The 16,720-nt window shown below is 50.1% G+C and overlaps 1 protein-coding gene and 1 long non-coding RNA gene across 2 annotated transcripts in view; one reads left to right on the top strand and one right to left on the bottom strand.

The window, feature by feature from the left end:
• LOC106727642 overlaps positions 1 to 1,554 on the top strand; it is a 2,889-nt gene extending 1,335 nt beyond the window's left edge. Inside the window, exons 3-4 of the long non-coding RNA XR_001363875.1 lie at positions 598 to 1,043; positions 1,169 to 1,554. This is a non-coding gene — a long non-coding RNA (uncharacterized LOC106727642). The remainder of the gene's footprint in view (positions 1 to 597; positions 1,044 to 1,168) is intronic.
• A 2,712-nt stretch (positions 1,555 to 4,266) lies between these two features.
• TCEA3 (transcription elongation factor A (SII), 3) overlaps positions 4,267 to 16,720 on the bottom strand; it is a 41,995-nt gene continuing 29,541 nt past the window's right edge. Inside the window, exons 8-11 of the mRNA XM_014546916.1 lie at positions 15,019 to 15,173; positions 9,456 to 9,602; positions 7,003 to 7,074; positions 4,267 to 4,646 (exon numbers count right to left, since the gene is read on the bottom strand). Of these exons, the coding sequence (XP_014402402.1) occupies positions 4,638 to 4,646; positions 7,003 to 7,074; positions 9,456 to 9,602; positions 15,019 to 15,173 (383 nt within the window). The 3' untranslated portion in view covers positions 4,267 to 4,637. The remainder of the gene's footprint in view (positions 4,647 to 7,002; positions 7,075 to 9,455; positions 9,603 to 15,018; positions 15,174 to 16,720) is intronic.

The following is a 16,720-nucleotide window of genomic DNA, read 5'->3' as shown; positions in this document are numbered from 1 at the left end:
GAACAGGGGGAGGAAAGAAAGTGGGTGAGGGGCTTCCTGTTGCAGCCTTCAGCGGGACTCTGAGGGTTGGGTCACTGGAGGAGGAAGTGACTTCCTGCCTCATTGTTCAGGACTTCATTGTTTCTCAGGAATATCGTATGTGGGTTTTCAATAACCAATTCGGGAAACTGTATTTGTCCCATCACTTAGCAAACAATGAGCACCTACTGTGTGCAGAGGCAGCAGCACAGCCTATCACCGGGGGAAGGGTCCAGGAGAACCATTTGTCCAGGATCTCCAGATGGAGTTATAGGTTGTCAGATCCACTGACCAGTTTAATCAAAGACCCTCCTAGTATATCTTTAAGCTTGTTTCTTATTAATAGACCACAGTGCCTATGGAGCACTGTAAGTTATTATGTTTTAATAAATCGATAATTATCTTGTGAACCGCATAATTATGTTGTAATTTTTTGTATTAGAAGCATTGTGTTAAACATTGAAAAATATGCCTTAATATTTGTGATCTTGTTTTGTCATTTCTTCATTTTCAAATATACCAGTAATATATATATTTTAAAAAATGAAGTAACCTGGGCTTCTCTCTTGATCCTGCTAGGAGCAGAGATGAAGCCTCAACACAGCCGAAGGAGTTGGGAACATGGGGACACACTGACTTCAGTCCAACTGCTATAGTATATGAATGATGAGCTAGCTAGTCTGCACCAAGAAGAGGGGTGCACTCATTGCTGGGGGGCATGGGAGGAGGCTTCACAGAGGAGATGACATCTGAGCTGGCTAGCGAAGACTGTAGGAATCTTAGAGGTGGCGAACAAGGGGAGGGACAGCGCTTTCCCCTCTTCAAGAACAGCATGTGTGAAGTCATGGAGGCATGAAAGGACAGAGGGTGTCCAGAATGGTCAGGATTGGGTATGGCTGAAAGGAAGAGTGTAGGGGTGGAGTGGCAGGGGAAGGGAACACAGCAGGGACAGTCTCTTATGTCCCCTTGCCCTCTGCCTGTTTGTCTCTGCCTTTGGCTGTGGATCAGCAAAAGCTGGTGGTGAGGTGCAGGTGGGGGGTGGCTGGGACTGGCTGGGACTGGCCTGGAGCGAGAAGAGCAGATGGACCCTGCAGGAAGAGGGGGGAGTGCAGAGGATTGGGAAGCTCTTGATGACCTTCATGGTGGTGAGGTGCAGGTGGGGGGTGGCTGGGACTGGCCTGGGGCGAGAAGAGCAGATGGACCCTGCAGGAAGAGTGGGGAGTGCAGAGGATTGGGAAGCTCTTTATGACCTTCGTGCATTTCAGCTGGTTTTCTCCTGAGAGAATCAACATTGTCAAAAAATGTAAACAATTGCATTAAAAATGTACAACAAAGTTATTTAGTTTGTTTAGACTACTTAAAGGCATCAAATAGGCCCATACTCACCAAGCATGTTAACTGAGTCTATTTTGTACCAGACACTGTGCTGGGAGATAGGACACTCCCTCACACAATGCTGCAGGGCTGTTGTGATTAAATTTGAGAGGGCCCGAAAGGTAGCTCAATTGGTTAGAGCAGGTTTGATCTGTGGTCGGGACACATACAAGAAGCAACCAATGAATGCATAAAGAAGTGGAATAGACCTAGCCAGTTTGGCTCAGTGGTTAGAGTGTTGGCCTGAGGACTGAAGGATCCCAGGTTCCATTCTGGTCAAGGGCTCCATCCCCGGCCCAATTGGGACGCGTGCAGGAGGCAACTGATCGATGTGTCTCTCTCACATCATGTGTCTCTCTCCCTTCCATTCTCTCTAAAAGCAATGGAAAAGAAGATACTACATTCTATTCTGAGGTCAGCTTCAAAAGAAAAAAAAAATCCAGTAAATAACTGGTCATAAAGGCCCTGGCTAGGGAGCTGAGCTGGTTAGAGCATTGTCTGGATATGCCAAGGTTGTTAGGTTGATCCCTGATCAGGGCACATACAAGAATCAACCAATGAATCCATAAATACGTGGAACAACAAATCAATGTCTTTTTCTCTCTCCCTTCCTCTCTCTCTAAAATCAATAATAAAAAAAGATTAAATGTGAGAATGGCTGCAAAAAACAGGAGCACAGAGGAGTGTCTTGGTTCACAGTGGCCATCATTGCTATGGGGAAAGTAAAATGCCTCATGTGCTGTGAGGTGAAGTCATATTTCAAATTGGCTCAGGATGTGAATAGGGGCCTGGGTTCAAGTTCAGATTCTGTCTCCTGGAAGCAAATTACTCTCTGAACCTTGGTTTTCTCAGTGTGTGAAAAGTGTATAATAATAATACAATTCATAGAGACAGAAAGTAGAATAGTGCTTGCCAGGGGCCGGGGGAAGAGGAAATGGGGAATTGTTTAATACACATAAGAGGTTCAGTTTTGCAGGATGAAAAGAGTTCTGGAGATTGGCTGGACAACAATGTGAATGTACTTAACTCTACTGAACTGTATGTGCCCTTAAAAATGGTTAAGATGGCAAGTTGTATGTTATGTATCTTTTACAATTTAAAACAACCAAGAGCATAATAGCCCTGGCCAGTGTGGCTCAGTTGGTTGGGTGTCATCCCCTGCACCAAAAGGTTGCTGGTTCAGTTCTCTGTCGTGCCTAGGTTACAGGTTTGATCCCAGGCAGCTGATCGATGACATTATTAAATTGTAATTGCTATTAAAAAGTAGTTGCTATTTTGTTCCGCTTTTGTCTTCTAGACATTTAGATGGAAATTTCGATTATGCAGAGAAAAATCTGGATATCTCAACCCTTATCACTCAGTGTGGACCAGCAGTGTGGGCGTCACCTGGGAGCCTATTGGAAACGAAAAATCTCGGGCCCCACCCCAGACACGGTCCCCGGGGACTCCCACCCATGTTAAAGTGTAGGAGCTCCTGGATAGCTAAGCAACATCCCTCCACACTTCTGTAGGGAATATCGTACCTCAGGCATGTATCACATCCCGTCTGGTATGGAAGTCTGTGCCTATTTCTAGGCTGGGAACTCCTGGGAGGTATATGCCAAGCATTGTGCATGGCCCTGGATCTCTCATTGCATCGAGCACAATGACAGGAAGCAGGAGACCTGGGTTTCGGTCCTGATCCTGCCATTTGCGGGCTGTGTATGTTGTGTCTTCTGCGAGAGGATTCTCACGCCTTCCAAAGGACCCGCCCCGAATCTGACGGCTGGAACTGAAGATGGTGGTAGGTTTCTAGTTTATTCCCAGGCTTCATCTAGGAGGAGGCACTTGGCGGGTGGAAGGAGGAAGGTGATAACCAGTTCAGAGTAGCTGATGCCCAGGGCATATAAAGAACTTGGGCTGAAGTTACTCAGAACAGCTGCCCTAAGGCTGTACCAAGGCAGATGGAGACCCAGCGGCCTCTCTCAGTCACCCCCTGAGGTCGGCGCTGGTACCAACCTTCCAAAGGACCCGCCCCGAATCTGGCTGCTGGAACTGAAGATGGTGGTAGGTTTCTAGTTTATTCCCAGGCTTCATCTAGGAGGAGGCACTTGGCGGGTGGAAGAAGGAAGGTGATAACCAGTTCAGAGTAGCTGATGCCCAGGGCATATAAAGAACTTGGGCTGAAGTTACTCAGAATAGCTGCCCTAAGGCTGTACCAAGGCAGATGGAGACCCAACGGCCTCTCAGTCACCCCCTGAGGTCGGCGCTGGTACCATTCCTGTTCTCACAGGTAAGGAAACAGCCCCGAGAGGGGAAGTGACTTGCCCAAGCGTTCACAGGCTCCTGCATGTCAGTCATTTTAGGAAACACAGAGCCCTGGAGGCTCAGGCTGGGGCTGCTGGAAGGCCAGGGACAGAGACTTAGACTCAGACAGGCCTACCTGACCTGCTCCCCAGGCTTTTCCAGAAGATTCCAGCTTTGCCTAAGGCTCCCATCGGAGTAAAAAGCAAGCCGATGTCATCGAGGGAGAAGCATGGTAAGGACCCTCCCTGCAGACTTCCTCTGAAGCGGGGGCCACAGATGGAGCTGTGAGGAACGCGTTGCCAGGGCCTAGGCAGCTTCCGAGGCTCGGCACCTTCCAGGGGCCATGGAACTGGGGCGGGGGGGGGGGGGGGGGGCACTGTACTCTTCAGGCAGAAAGACTCAGTTCAAGATGATCTGCTCCCTGGTTCAAAGGCCCCCAAAGCCAGCTATGAACAGGGAATAGCAGAGTTTGGGGAAAGATGCAGAACAGGGAAGAGACCTCCCCCATGGCGTGGAGTCATAGCTGCCTGAGCCAAATCGTGTGCCGAGTGTTCTCGTGTGCGACTCTGGGGTGGGCTGGGGTAAGACTTGCATCCATCTGTTATTTTATTTCTCAATTCAGCAAAGGCTGGGAGGTTGGGATGTGAGGGAAGGGACGCAAAGCAAAGGTCTGCCAGCGCGTCAAAGATTTGACACCTGAGTCTCTGATTTCTACAAGAGGTTTGTGAACACAGACTCTTCGCATGGTATCCCAATTGGGTTCCCTCTATTAGCCAATCATTATTCATAACCAGGGATTCATAACCAAAGGCTTCTCCCTCTGATCCCTAGTACCCCATTCAGAGTTCAGCGTTTTTCTTCATTTTACATTTTATTTTTTTTTCTCCAGTTACGATGGCTTAGTGCTTTCTCTTTGTTCTTCCTCAACTTGTTCACTGAAATCCTGGCTGGCAGTTCTATCAGCAGAACTACAAAACCAAAAAGGCAACAGAATTTTAGAGCTTTTCCTGCGCCCCCCAAGGAGGCAGGGGGAGGGGGAGGGGACATGAAAAAGAAGGTAGGGTCTGGAGCCACACAGACCAGAGCCCAAATCCCAGCTCTGGCATCGTTAGCTGCGTGACTATGAACAAATCACTCATCTGTAAAATGGTATCATAATGCCGGCCAATGTAAGAAGGATATTGGGTAATAAATGAATGGAAATGTGATGCCAGACATGTGGTGTGCTCTCAACTCATCGTCAAAATATCACTGTGATGATCACCAATCGCTTGATTAGACTCTAGGCCTTCCACCTGGCCGTGAAAATGTGGTCAGAAGCCATATCGCTGCCACCTCTAGTGGGCCCAGCCTCTCTGACTAATGGGGAAGGGAGGAGGAGCTGGGTTTGCAGCAGGCAGAATGTCTGCTCCTCAGCAGTAACAATGACAAGAGCTGTCATGTATTGGACACTCACGACTAGTAATTCTGGGATAGGCAGTGTTAACAGTTATTCACGCGTTTCGTCCTCACAGTCACCCTCGGAGGTAGGCACTACGGTCACTCCCATTTTCACGGGTAAAGAAGCAACTCAGAGGGGTTATTAAGTCATTTGCCTAAGCTCCCGTAATGCTAGTGAGAGCCAAACTCGGGATAGCAAGACTGGTGGTTTCTAGGTACCAGGAACACACGTGCCCAGGGCTTTTTTGTGTGGTCGTACGGGTTGTTCACTGCACAGGAGGGCCTGGCAAAAGGGGCAAGTTGAGCCACCAGAGGCCCTGTTAATGCTTCACGTGTATTACCTTCCCTAATCCCCGCAACAGCTCTGTGGGCTAGATGTTAACATCCCCATTTTATAGAGGAGGGGGCCCAGGCCCAGAGAGTTCAGGTCACTTAGCTAAGTTAAGTCACTTTGTAATAAAGTGATAAAACGAGGATTTGAACCCGATGCCACGGCCCATACTCTAAACCAGGCGTCCTCAAACTACAGCCCGCGGGCCACATGCGGCCAGCCAAAAACATTTATCTGGCCCGCCGGGTGTTTTTGCCGCTGCTGCTTAGCAGCCGACTCGTCCCGGGCCCGCAGTGCGCATGTGTGGAATGTCTGAGGGACAGTGAACTGTTCCCCTGTTTAAAAAGTTTGTGGACCTCTGCTCTAAACCACTAGGCCGTTGTTCTGGCCCTATCCCTAGGTGCTCAATAGATGAACGAAGGAAAAATACACAATGGTCTGACTTTCGCATTAAAAAATACGGCAGATCCAATGAGGCCCCGGGGCTATGGAGGCCTTCAGTAAAGTTGTAGAAACACAATCGTTCAGGAATTTGCTCCAAACCGTGTGACCTTATGTTTGCGAAACATTTCGGTAGCTCAGTTTCCTCGTTCAAAAGTGAAAGTAGTAGTATAAAGGAGCATTTCTCCTAGCTGTTTGCAAAGCGTGCGTGCATATGTAATCACCTTCGCATCAATCATTGGAGAAAGGCATGACTATCCTTTTGCCCAGGGAGAGAGTAAGATGTTCAGGGTCACACAGCGAGCAGGGCAGAGTGGAGAGACCGGAAAGCAGGGCTCCCGACGCCCAATCCCATGCTCGGTCTGGGGCTCCTTGCTAAGGACCTTAGAACTTACGGAGAACCCACAGCCTGCCTGGTGGCCCAGACATCACACAGTGCACATGCGAGTCAGGTGGTACTGAGGCCGACATTAATCACATGACCACACTGAGTTCTTTTGGAAGAAGACATGGCCGAGAGGAGCACCAGGGAGGAGTCTTTGCTTGGCTCTCATGTCTGAAAACAAAACCTCTGGCTTCGTAGGAGCTTGGACAGCCCAGGTGACAGACTTGGGTAACATAAGCTTTTCCAGAGCTGCCTTGGGAAGGGAGGATGACCTGGGAGCACTGCGGGAGAGGGCTCTCCGACAGACCTCAGCCTTCCTCCCTCCTGGCGTGGCCATGTTCAAAGGAAATAACATCTGTGAAAGCGCTTTGTAAAGAAGTGTGGTCCAAGTGGAGAGTGCTATTGTTTTTCTCTGTGGAACTGGGTGGTGGGGGGTGGAGCAACTGACTCCCTCTGTGCTCAGGTGAGGGACTTGCCCATCCTCTGATGAAATGTGGCTGCTGCTCCCATCCCAGCCGGGTACCTTCCAAAACACACGCATGCCTGTGCACTCTCTTCCTGCCTCACCAATAACAACCCACCACGATCTCCAGCTCTGCAGATCCACTCTGCACAGGCCGGTAAGCCCCTGTGCACAGGCCCCTTCTTAGCTGTGGGTTTACTACTCCTGATATGGGGCAGGGTCTGTGGATGATGGGGTAGAGGGGGGAGGGAGAAAGATACAGACCTTCCAGCGATTGCCGCACTCATTGCATAAGACAAAGGTAGTCATGGGTTCATCAGCACTGCGTGTCTGCACCTGAGACAGAGAGAGGCACACTCATGAAGTCACTGCCCTGCTCTAGGACCTGCCTTAGCTCCCACTGTCTGCGGAAGTGGGTCCAAGTCCCAGAGCTTAGCACTGTTGGCAATCCCTTATCACTGAGAACGCTCTAATGTATATTTTCTTCTCTTGCAGGTCCATCAGCTCACCTTCAGTATCTCACTGGCTCAACCTGACGTTTGCACTTTCACTCTTGTTGATCCTTCTGAACTGATGTCTCTTCTCTTGCCTCAAGACTCATCTCCTACAGGAAGTATTCCCTGACTCACCTCTGAACATGCCCGATGAGGTGAGCTGGAAGCACCCCTAGGGATCACTTAGTTCATTCCTTATTTTATAGGTGGTAGAACTGAGGCCAGAGAGGAAAAGAGATTTGAAGATCATGGGGACTATTTAATGTAATGGGTTTTTTTTTAGTTTCTCACCCCCTTCACCCAAACCATCAGGTGCAGGTTTCCCACAGCAAATCCCTGGCATTTCCAGATTTAAAGATTGCTGTTCTGATTTTCTCTTTTTCTTTTTGTTAATGTAATGGGTTTTTTTTTAGTTTCTCACCCCCTTACCCAAACCAGTCAGGTGCAGGTTTCCCACAGCAATCATTTCCAGATTTAAAGATTGCTGTTTTGATTTTCTCTTTTTCTTTTTAAATATATTTTATTGGTTTTTTTTTTGTTTTTTTTTTTTTACATAGGAAGGGAGAGGGATAGAGTTAGAAACATCAATGAGACAGAAACATAGATCAGCTGCCTCCTCCTGCACACCCCCTACTGGGGATGTGCCCACAACCAAGGTACATGCCCTTGACCGGAATCGAACCTGGGACCCTTCAGTCCGCAGGCCGATGCTCTATCCACTGAGCCAAACCAGTTAGGGCTGTTGTTCTGATTTTCTATAAATGGCCATGACATATAGCACGTGGTTACTTTGCTGACACTCAGCTATGAATGATGTCAGCTGGGAGTCCACGGCATGGGAGGTAGTCCCTGGGCTAATGAGGGAGCCCGGCAGTCGACCAGGAGGATGCAGCTTAGCACCGCCTCGTCCCTGGAGAGCAATGGCACCTGGAGGAAGGAGAGCACTGGGGGTCCTCTGTGCAGAGAAAACGTTGCTGATGGGCAGTGTACTGGGGGGAGGCCAGGCGCAGGACGCACACCCTCCACACGAGAAGTGCTCGGAGGAGAGCAGGAGCTTGCACAAACATCTCAGAATTCCTGAATCGGGGTTCTCCGAGGGGCGATTCCGGAATGGCAAGGCTGACTGTATTTCTGCTGTAGCCACAGATCCCCACAGGCAAGGTGCTCCTGATACACTTGCTTGCTGAGCAGATGGAGGAGTGAATAGAGTTCCAGAATGATGGGGTATCAATTAGAATCCAAGAACACTGGTGCCCTGAGGGCATAATATGTGCCACCCAGAAACAGCAGGTGGTTCTCTGGTTTAAAGTCTCCCAGAGAAGGGGCCTCCATAGCTTTACGTGGCTCCCCATACAGGGGCAATGGTCTTCATCCTCAGGACTCGGGGCAAAAACCCTTAGGCTTTGCACACAAAGTTGGCTGTGATGCAGGCAGAAAGGTCTAGATCTAGACTTATTCCTGTCTCTGTCACTGACCATCTTTGCCATCTTGGACAAAGCTGCACAGCTTGCCCCCTGTCTGGGCCTCAGTTTCCCTGTGTGCAAAGTGAGAGAGCTGAGTTTTATATTGCCACGTTCCCTCCCAGCCATCTGTGACTCTACAGTTCTGTGCCCTGTGAGTCTGGTTCCTCTTAGTCTTGATGCAGGTACAGCCAGAACATGCTGGCCGAGCCTCACAGACACAAATCTGGGTGGTTGTATATGCAGAATGTCATTTTCTAGAAGCCACGGGACCCTAGCTGATGTTGCTCAGTAGTTAGAGTGTTGGCCTGCACACCGAAGAGTCGTGGGTTCGATTCCTGGACAAGGGCACGTACCTGGGTTGCAGGCTCAATCCCTCATGTGGGAGGCAACCATTCAATGTGTTTCTCTCACATCGATGTTTCTCTCTCTCTCTCTCTCTCTCTCTCTCTCTCCCTTTCTCTCTCCCTCTCTCTCTCTCATCTCTCTTCTCTCTCTCTCTCTCCTTCTCTCTCTCTCTCTCTCTCATCTCTCTCCCCCCCTCCCTCCTTTCCACTATCTCTGAAAAAGCAATGGAAGAAATATCCTTGGGTGAGGATTAACAAAAACAAAACAGAAGCCATGGGTACATATCGGTGTACCAAGACTTGTCCTTTTCTTTGCAGCCTGGAGTTTTAACTCTTCCCCCCTCTGGCTCTTCCCTGAGCTCCCTCTGGTTCTCCATCTCTGTGCCCCTGTGGCTTCCTCCCCCTCCTCACCTTACCTGGTTATAGGTACAATTCTTCTTCTTGCATTTCTTGCACTGGAAGAGGCCAGTGGTGGTGCCGCCCGTTTTGGCCATCTGGTGCTCACGGATAGCCTCCTGGGTCATGGCGTTCCTCAATTCCCGCAGCTCGTCACTGGCCATTTCCTGGAGAGAAACAAGTTTGTCCTTCAGGGCTGGGAATCCCAGGGGCCCTGCCCCATACCTGGTGTCTAGGGAGCCTGAACAGAGGAGGGGAACCTGCTGGATTGAGTACCAGGAGCTGGAGGGAGGCCTGGACTCCTGGCCCTGCCTCAGCAGGGAAAAGGCCATCCCCATTGGGTGGAGGGGCAAACCTGGGGGGCTCTGGTGGGCAAGTGCAGAAGGGCGTGTGTAGGAGAGCAGAAGGCAAACTGCTTCTGCCCCCGGATCAACACTCTTGGGTACATTTCCTCAGACCTGGTGCTCACCCTGCCTGCCTGGACCTTGGGCACCTGCCTGAACCTTCCTGCTTGAGCTGACTTGACCAGAGACCACCTGATGTATGATGTGCTCCTTATCCGTCTGGTCTGGACATGACCCAGGCCTGCCCGAGCTGTGATCACTGCCCAGCCCATTCTGCCTGTGGGGACCTGGTCTCACCATGACTTGCTGTTGCTGTCCCCACCCACGCGGGACCTGAAGCACCTGGGCTCACACCACTAACTGCTCACCTGCGAGTGCATCAGAACATCGTTAGGTTCCTACAGACCAGACTCTCCTGTCTTGTGTCGACTCACTGTAGACACTCAGTGTCCGCATTGTCTAGGTCAGTGGTCGGCAAACTGCGGCCCCTTGAGTGTGGCTCTTCCACAAAATACCATGTGCGGGCGCGCACGTACAGTGCGATTGAAACTTCGTGGCCACACTCAAGGACCTGGGGGGCTCTGGTGGGCAAGTGCAGAAGGGCGTGTGTAGGAGAGCAGAAGGCAAACTGCTTCTGCCCCCGGATCAACACTCTTGGGTACATTTCCTCAGACCTGGTGCTCACCCTGCCTGCCTGGACCTTGGGCACCTGCCTGAACCTTCCTGCTTGAGCTGACTTGACCAGAGACCACCTGATGTATGATGTGCTCCTTATCCGTCTGGTCTGGACATGACCCAGGCCTGCCCGAGCTGTGATCACTGCCCAGCCCATTCTGCCTGTGGGGACCTGGTCTCACCATGACTTGCTGTTGCTGTCCCCACCCACGCGGGACCTGAAGCACCTGGGCTCACACCACTAACTGCTCACCTGCGAGTGCATCAGAACATCGTTAGGTTCCTACAGACCAGACTCTCCTGTCTTGTGTCGACTCACTGTAGACACTCAGTGTCCGCATTGTCTAGGTCAGTGGTCGGCAAACTGCGGCCCCTTGAGTGTGGCTCTTCCCCAAAATACCACGTGCGGGCGCGCACGTACAGTGCAATTGAAACTTCGTGGCCACACTCAAGGGGCCAAAAAGCGCGTGTGGCTCGCGAGCCGCAGTTTGCCGACCACTGGTCTAGGTCCTTCCTTTCTTTATCCTTCTCCCTGGCCATTTGACTGCCCTTAAACCTCTGCCAGACGAGAACAGAGAGGGGGTCACTCAAACCAGAGAGAGTCCTAGGGAAGGCTGGTATGGGGGAAGGAGGAGGGCAGAGGCTGATGCTAAAATGAGTGAGGATCTGGGAGTGGCTCAACATTTCCACTGTTGCTTTCTAACCTGATTCCTTAAACCATGGAGAGCAGAGCTGGCACAAAGGTCCTATATTTTAGTGACCACTAAATCTAATGCTGACCACTGCGCTATAACCACTTGGGCTTCTTGTCAAAATGCAGATTCCTAGGAACCCAAAACTTGAAGGCCAGGCCCAGGAATATGCACTTCTACTAGTGTCCCCAAGTTACTCTGGTGCACACAAATGTTTAAATTCTACTGTGTTAAATTCAAGGAATAGGTTCTAACCAACAACGGGGTAAAGCACGTCAGCCAAGGCCATATACTGGTAAGCAAAAAGCAGCTGATTTTAATTTGGGGGCAATTTCCCAGAGCATAATGCATTTGTTCATTCAAAATCTATGGGACGCTAATTTATTGAATGTCTAACTGCATTGGTGTGCTGGTATACTGGGTTTGACCATAGGAGTGGCTGATTTGTAGTATTTATCAATTTCCATAGTGTAAATACTTCCATCAAGGCCAATTTCAAGCGGCTAATGTGGATGTCACTGAATGCAGAGCTGGGAGTAGCTACACATAATCCTGTCTCCTGAGCTGGTTGGAGCTGGTTTCAGAACACCACTGCCTCTAAGCCCTCAAGATAAGATTTGGTTCCTGTCCCCAGGTAATGCTAGTCTGGTCACGTAGCCTAGCATTCACACAGGATAGCAAGATAGCCTATGAAGTATTAAAACAAAGTCATACAAAATGCAGGGAAAGCCCCCCACCCCTAGTGTGGGGTTAACTACTTGGGGGCAGGAAAGACTCATTAAAGAAACTGACACCTTAACCAATCTTGAAAGATAAACAAACTTCCAGGGCACATTCTAGACTTAGCGAATAGTCCATGCAAAAGTTCAGAGGGCAGCCTGGCCAGTGTTGCTCAGTGGTTGAACATTCGATCTATGAACCAGGAGGTCCAGGTTTGATTCCTGGTCGGGACACATGCCTGGGTTGTGGGCTCGGTCCCCAGTGTGTGGCGTGCAGGAGGCAGCCAATGATGCTCTTTCATCATTGATGTTTCTCTCTCCCTCTCTCTCTCTCTCCTTCTCCCTTCCTCTCTTAAATCAATAAAAAAAAAAAATTTTTTTTTAAGGAAATGAAACTTAAAAAAAAAGATCAATAACATGTTTGGGGAAGGGTATATAGAGTGGGGCTCAGGGCGAGGAGTGTGGGAGACATGGCTGAGGGTCAGATTGTAGAAAGACAGTCTTGTGTGCCACCTAAGGAATAAAAACAGAAAAATATTCTATCCACTCACCCACAAATCCATTTACCTAGCTCTGCCCTGACTCAGTAAGCAGACAAAATCCCTCTCCTTGTGGGACCGACAGTATGTCCACTCAACAGTTCTAATGGGTATCTCAGACTCTACTCCATTCTTTGACATGTCTGGGTGGAGAGGAAAAGAGAGGAGGCATGAGGGAATCAGGTGGACAAGGAAAGAGACACAGAAAGGGAGTTAGGGAGACAGGGACGTGGAGAGGGACATTGATCCACATGGGCCTCCCCTGTCCCAGGCCTTCCCTGACAGCACCTGCCTGTCCTCTGAGCCCAGCACTGCAAGCAGCCCACACAATGCTGTTATTTTTCTTATTGGAGCAAAAATGGTCCTATATTTCTTATAGAAACCTCCCGCCTGGAGCAAAGGGTGACCTGAGGAAGATCTTGGCATCCATGTTGGCTGAGTTGCTGGCAGGGGTTCCTCGGCGGCGGGCCCTGGCAGTCCCTTCTCAAGGGCCTGCTAGATTCCTGGCCTGCTCCCCTTGGTCTGGTCAGCCTCTTTTTTGGGTCTGGGTTCATCACCCGATTCTCTTGCCCTGTTCTAGTGAACAGCCCTTGGGTGGGGCCCGATCTCATCCACGTGTCTGGCTTGGCCAGTTGCTTTGCTGGGACTTCTGGGGCTTGTCTCTGGCCTAATCCGGACGCTCAGCTCTGTTCTGACCTCCAGCTTCTGGGAACTTGCTGGGTTTGGCTCAAACTTGTGCCAAACCTTGCTCCTGGTTCCCATGGGCTCGGTTTCCCAACATGCTCTGGAACGGCCTGTAACACAGACTCTCGATAGCATCCCACAGCACACACACACAGGGAGAAGCAGCGTGACCCCAGGGCCACGGGTGCGGGACAGAGGAATAAACGCAAGGCTGGGTTTCCAGAAAGGTCACAGCTACACCTTGCAGGGAAGGAGCATGTGCCTAAAGCCAAGTTGCAGTGGTAACCCTGGGCACAGATTGCTAGTTGCCTAAAAAGATCAGATATTTAAAATTAAGCAGAAAGACAATCCTGGTCCACTGGCCTAGTTCCCCATTTTATCTGAAAGCCGGGGGTATTATCTTTCTTATTTTGGGTATTTGAGGAAGTCAGTTAGCTTCCCTCTATTAGCTTCTCAGAAAAACATACATGCACACTACATAACAAGCACACACCACTTACATATACCACACGTACCCTAACCACACACACATAGACTACATACACACACCACACATCATATACACACACACAAAGGCCCACTCTTGCCAAGAGTTTCAGCAGATTCCCAGATACCCTGAGGCACACCCAGACTCCAGATGTCATGCATTTTCCCTCCCCTTCTCGGGCCACTTCCCTGACTAGTGCTTCGTGCGCCATCTCCAGGGGCTGTGGGGAATCCCTCTGTTAGCCGTGGCAGTAGAGAGCCGCTTGTACCTGGGGATGTGTAGAAATCTTTACACCCTCATCTGTCACTTGTAAGTTGTGTGTGACCTCAGTTTTCTCATCCATAAAATGAGGATACTAGCCCAGCCAGCGTGGCTCAGTGGTTGAGCATTGAACTATGAACCAGGAGGTCACTGGTTTGATCCCCAGTCAGGGCACATGCACAGACTGGGGGCTCGATCCCCAGTAAGGAGCGTGCAGGAGGCAGCCAATCAATGATTCTCTCTCATCATTGATGTTTCTCTCTCTCTTCCTCTCTGAAATCAATAAAAATATCTATTTTAAAAAATCAGGATACTATTTCCTCTTTCATAGCATTGTGCTGAGGGTTACATGAAATGGTTGGTGAATGGGCCTATCATACACTAATTCTGAGGAGAGCCTTTTATATATTAATCTTCTAAATTCATTGAATGCTTATGAGATAGCTATTATTATTATTATCATCCCATTTTACAGATGAGAAAACTGAGGCACAGAGAGGTTAAGTGGCTTGCCTAAGATTACACAGCTAAGTGGTATAGGCAGAATTCAAACTCAGACAGGCTTGTTCCCTTTTCCTTCCCTTGCTGACCCTTTTAAGCTGGAGCAATCCTTCCTTCCTCTAAGTCCCCACGATGCCTCTATCATGGCACTTACACCTGTTTTACACATACTTGTAAGTATATCAGTTTCCCCACCTTGGACTGTGCTCCATGTAGACAGAGACTCCTGTTCTGGCTTGGGCCCAGAGCGGTAATGGGCTACAGGCAGAGGAGGGAGGCAGATAACCAAGCAGTGAAGAGTGAAACTCTGAGACCCAACAGCTCGCCTCCTGGCCTGAATATTTTCTAGATGTGTGTATAGGCAAATCTGTTAACTCCTCTGAGCCTCAGCCTCCTCATCTGTAAAATGGGGATAATAAACACTCCCACCCTAGTGGGTGTGAAGATAGAATTGGCCAGTGTGTCTAAAGTGCTCAGGACAGTGCCTAATACGTATTAGCCATGTCCACCATCCTGATGGTCCAGAAGCCTTGAGAGGCTGGGAGTCCGAGATGGTCTGACTGTAAGAGCTTCCTGGCTCATCTTTTATGGAGTCACAAGCCACTGCCTCTCAAACTTGGACAAAGCTGGAGGGGCCTGGCCTCCCACCCCACTGTGCAGAGGTCCCGGCCTGGCCCTCACCTCTGCCGTCATCTTGGCAATGAGGCCGGTGGAGATGGCCCCATTGAGCACGTTCCGCCGCAGGCCAGGGTTCCTGGGGTCCTTGAGGTTGCTGATTCGGCTGCGCACGCGGTTCCGGTACTTCATATCTGTGCTCTTGAGCTCCTGGTAGATATGTGACATGGTCAAGGGCCAGCCCAGCTGCTCATAGAGGGGAGGATGGGGAACCTCTCCTGGAAGCCTGAGGAGATCCAGGGCCATCTCTTCCTCTCCTTGGACTTGTTCAGGGTCGGGCACTTCTGTGGCATTTGAGGGAATTGCAGTAGGCATTTGGGGTCAGCCATGTGTCGGGGACAGGAAACAGCCTCTAAGGTTATAGCAAGCACTGTGGTGTCCGGGACTCCGGGAATGGGCAGCCCAGGTTTGTCTGAGCCTCTTGTATGACCTCAGGTGATTCACGTGACCTCTTTGTGCCTCACTTTCCTTATTTATAAAATACGGGGCTGTTATGAGGATTCAGCAATCAAAGCTGCATGATGCACTAGCATGGTGTCTGGGACATAGCAAGAGCTCAACATTTAGGGGCTGTTAAGAGGATAATGATGAAGGTTACCTCTAGTTACCTGAGGGTTGTGAGTCCAGCTGACAGAGAAAAACAAGATAGGAGCCACATGTTTCAGGCTCTAAGAATACTGCAATAAATACATTGCTGAGCTTTGATCCAGTGAGTGCCCCCAGTTCTCTGTCATCATTCCCTGGAACCTACTTTGGGAATTGCTGGTCATTAATGGATGAGGAAGCTGAGGCTTAGGAAGAATGAAGGCCCTCGCTCAAGGTCACAGGGCAAATTCCCGGCAGAGACAGGGCTGGATGCCAGAGCCCCTCCTAATGGTAATGCTCGCTGCTCAGCCAGCAGGAAGTTGCCACTGGCCACGGATCACAGTGACTGCTCTGTCCAGATGCTGTATCCCAGACAGGCCTCCCGCTCCCTCCTCTGGAGGGGCTCAGGGAACACAGCCCAGTGTTCTTGGTCTCCTCAGCCAAGGAGACTCAGGAAGATGAGGCCTTTGCTGGGTAAAGCCAGAGACGAGACAGAGACTGCGGGGAATGTAGAAAAATGGAAACAGCTGACTTGCTTGGGAAGGATGGTGGTATTATTTCTGTTTTTGTTTTCATGTTGTTTGTACAATAAAAGTGTAAAAAGAAAGAATGTGCCATAATGCATTTGGAAGCCAAACCGTATGTTTAAAAATCTGTGTTTGGGATGCCTGGAGGTGAGATCTGCTCATGTGGGGACAGGAGGGCTGGCAGTACCTCCACCAGCTCCTTCCCGACTGTTTCCTGAGATCACAGGGAGGACAAGGTAGAGCAGAGCGCGGACCTGGGTGTCACTGACCCCTCAAAGGAGCACATGTGAGCCCCACGGCTGCTATTTCATCCAGGGTCACTCTGAAGAGGACACAGGGTCAATGTGGCTCTGATTTCCTCTCCTTCAGTGACCGACATTCAGGAGGAAGAAAACACAGAGGAAAGACCAGTGGAACGAGGTACTAGATCATCCACCTTTGTTTCAAACTGGGAAGGGACCTGCTTGGAGGGACAACTGTTCCAGAGAAAACAAAGAGGATGCCCTAACCGGTTTGGCTCAGAGGAGAGAGCATCGGCCTGCGGACTGAAGGGTCCCAGGTTCGATTCCGGTCAAGGGCATGTACCTGGGTTTCGG

The sequence above is a fragment of the Myotis brandtii genome, unplaced genomic scaffold, assembly GCF_000412655.1.
Source record: "Myotis brandtii unplaced genomic scaffold, ASM41265v1 scaffold456, whole genome shotgun sequence".
Taxonomy (NCBI): domain Eukaryota; kingdom Metazoa; phylum Chordata; class Mammalia; order Chiroptera; family Vespertilionidae; genus Myotis; species Myotis brandtii.
This window is presented reverse-complemented; position numbering and strand designations above follow the sequence as displayed.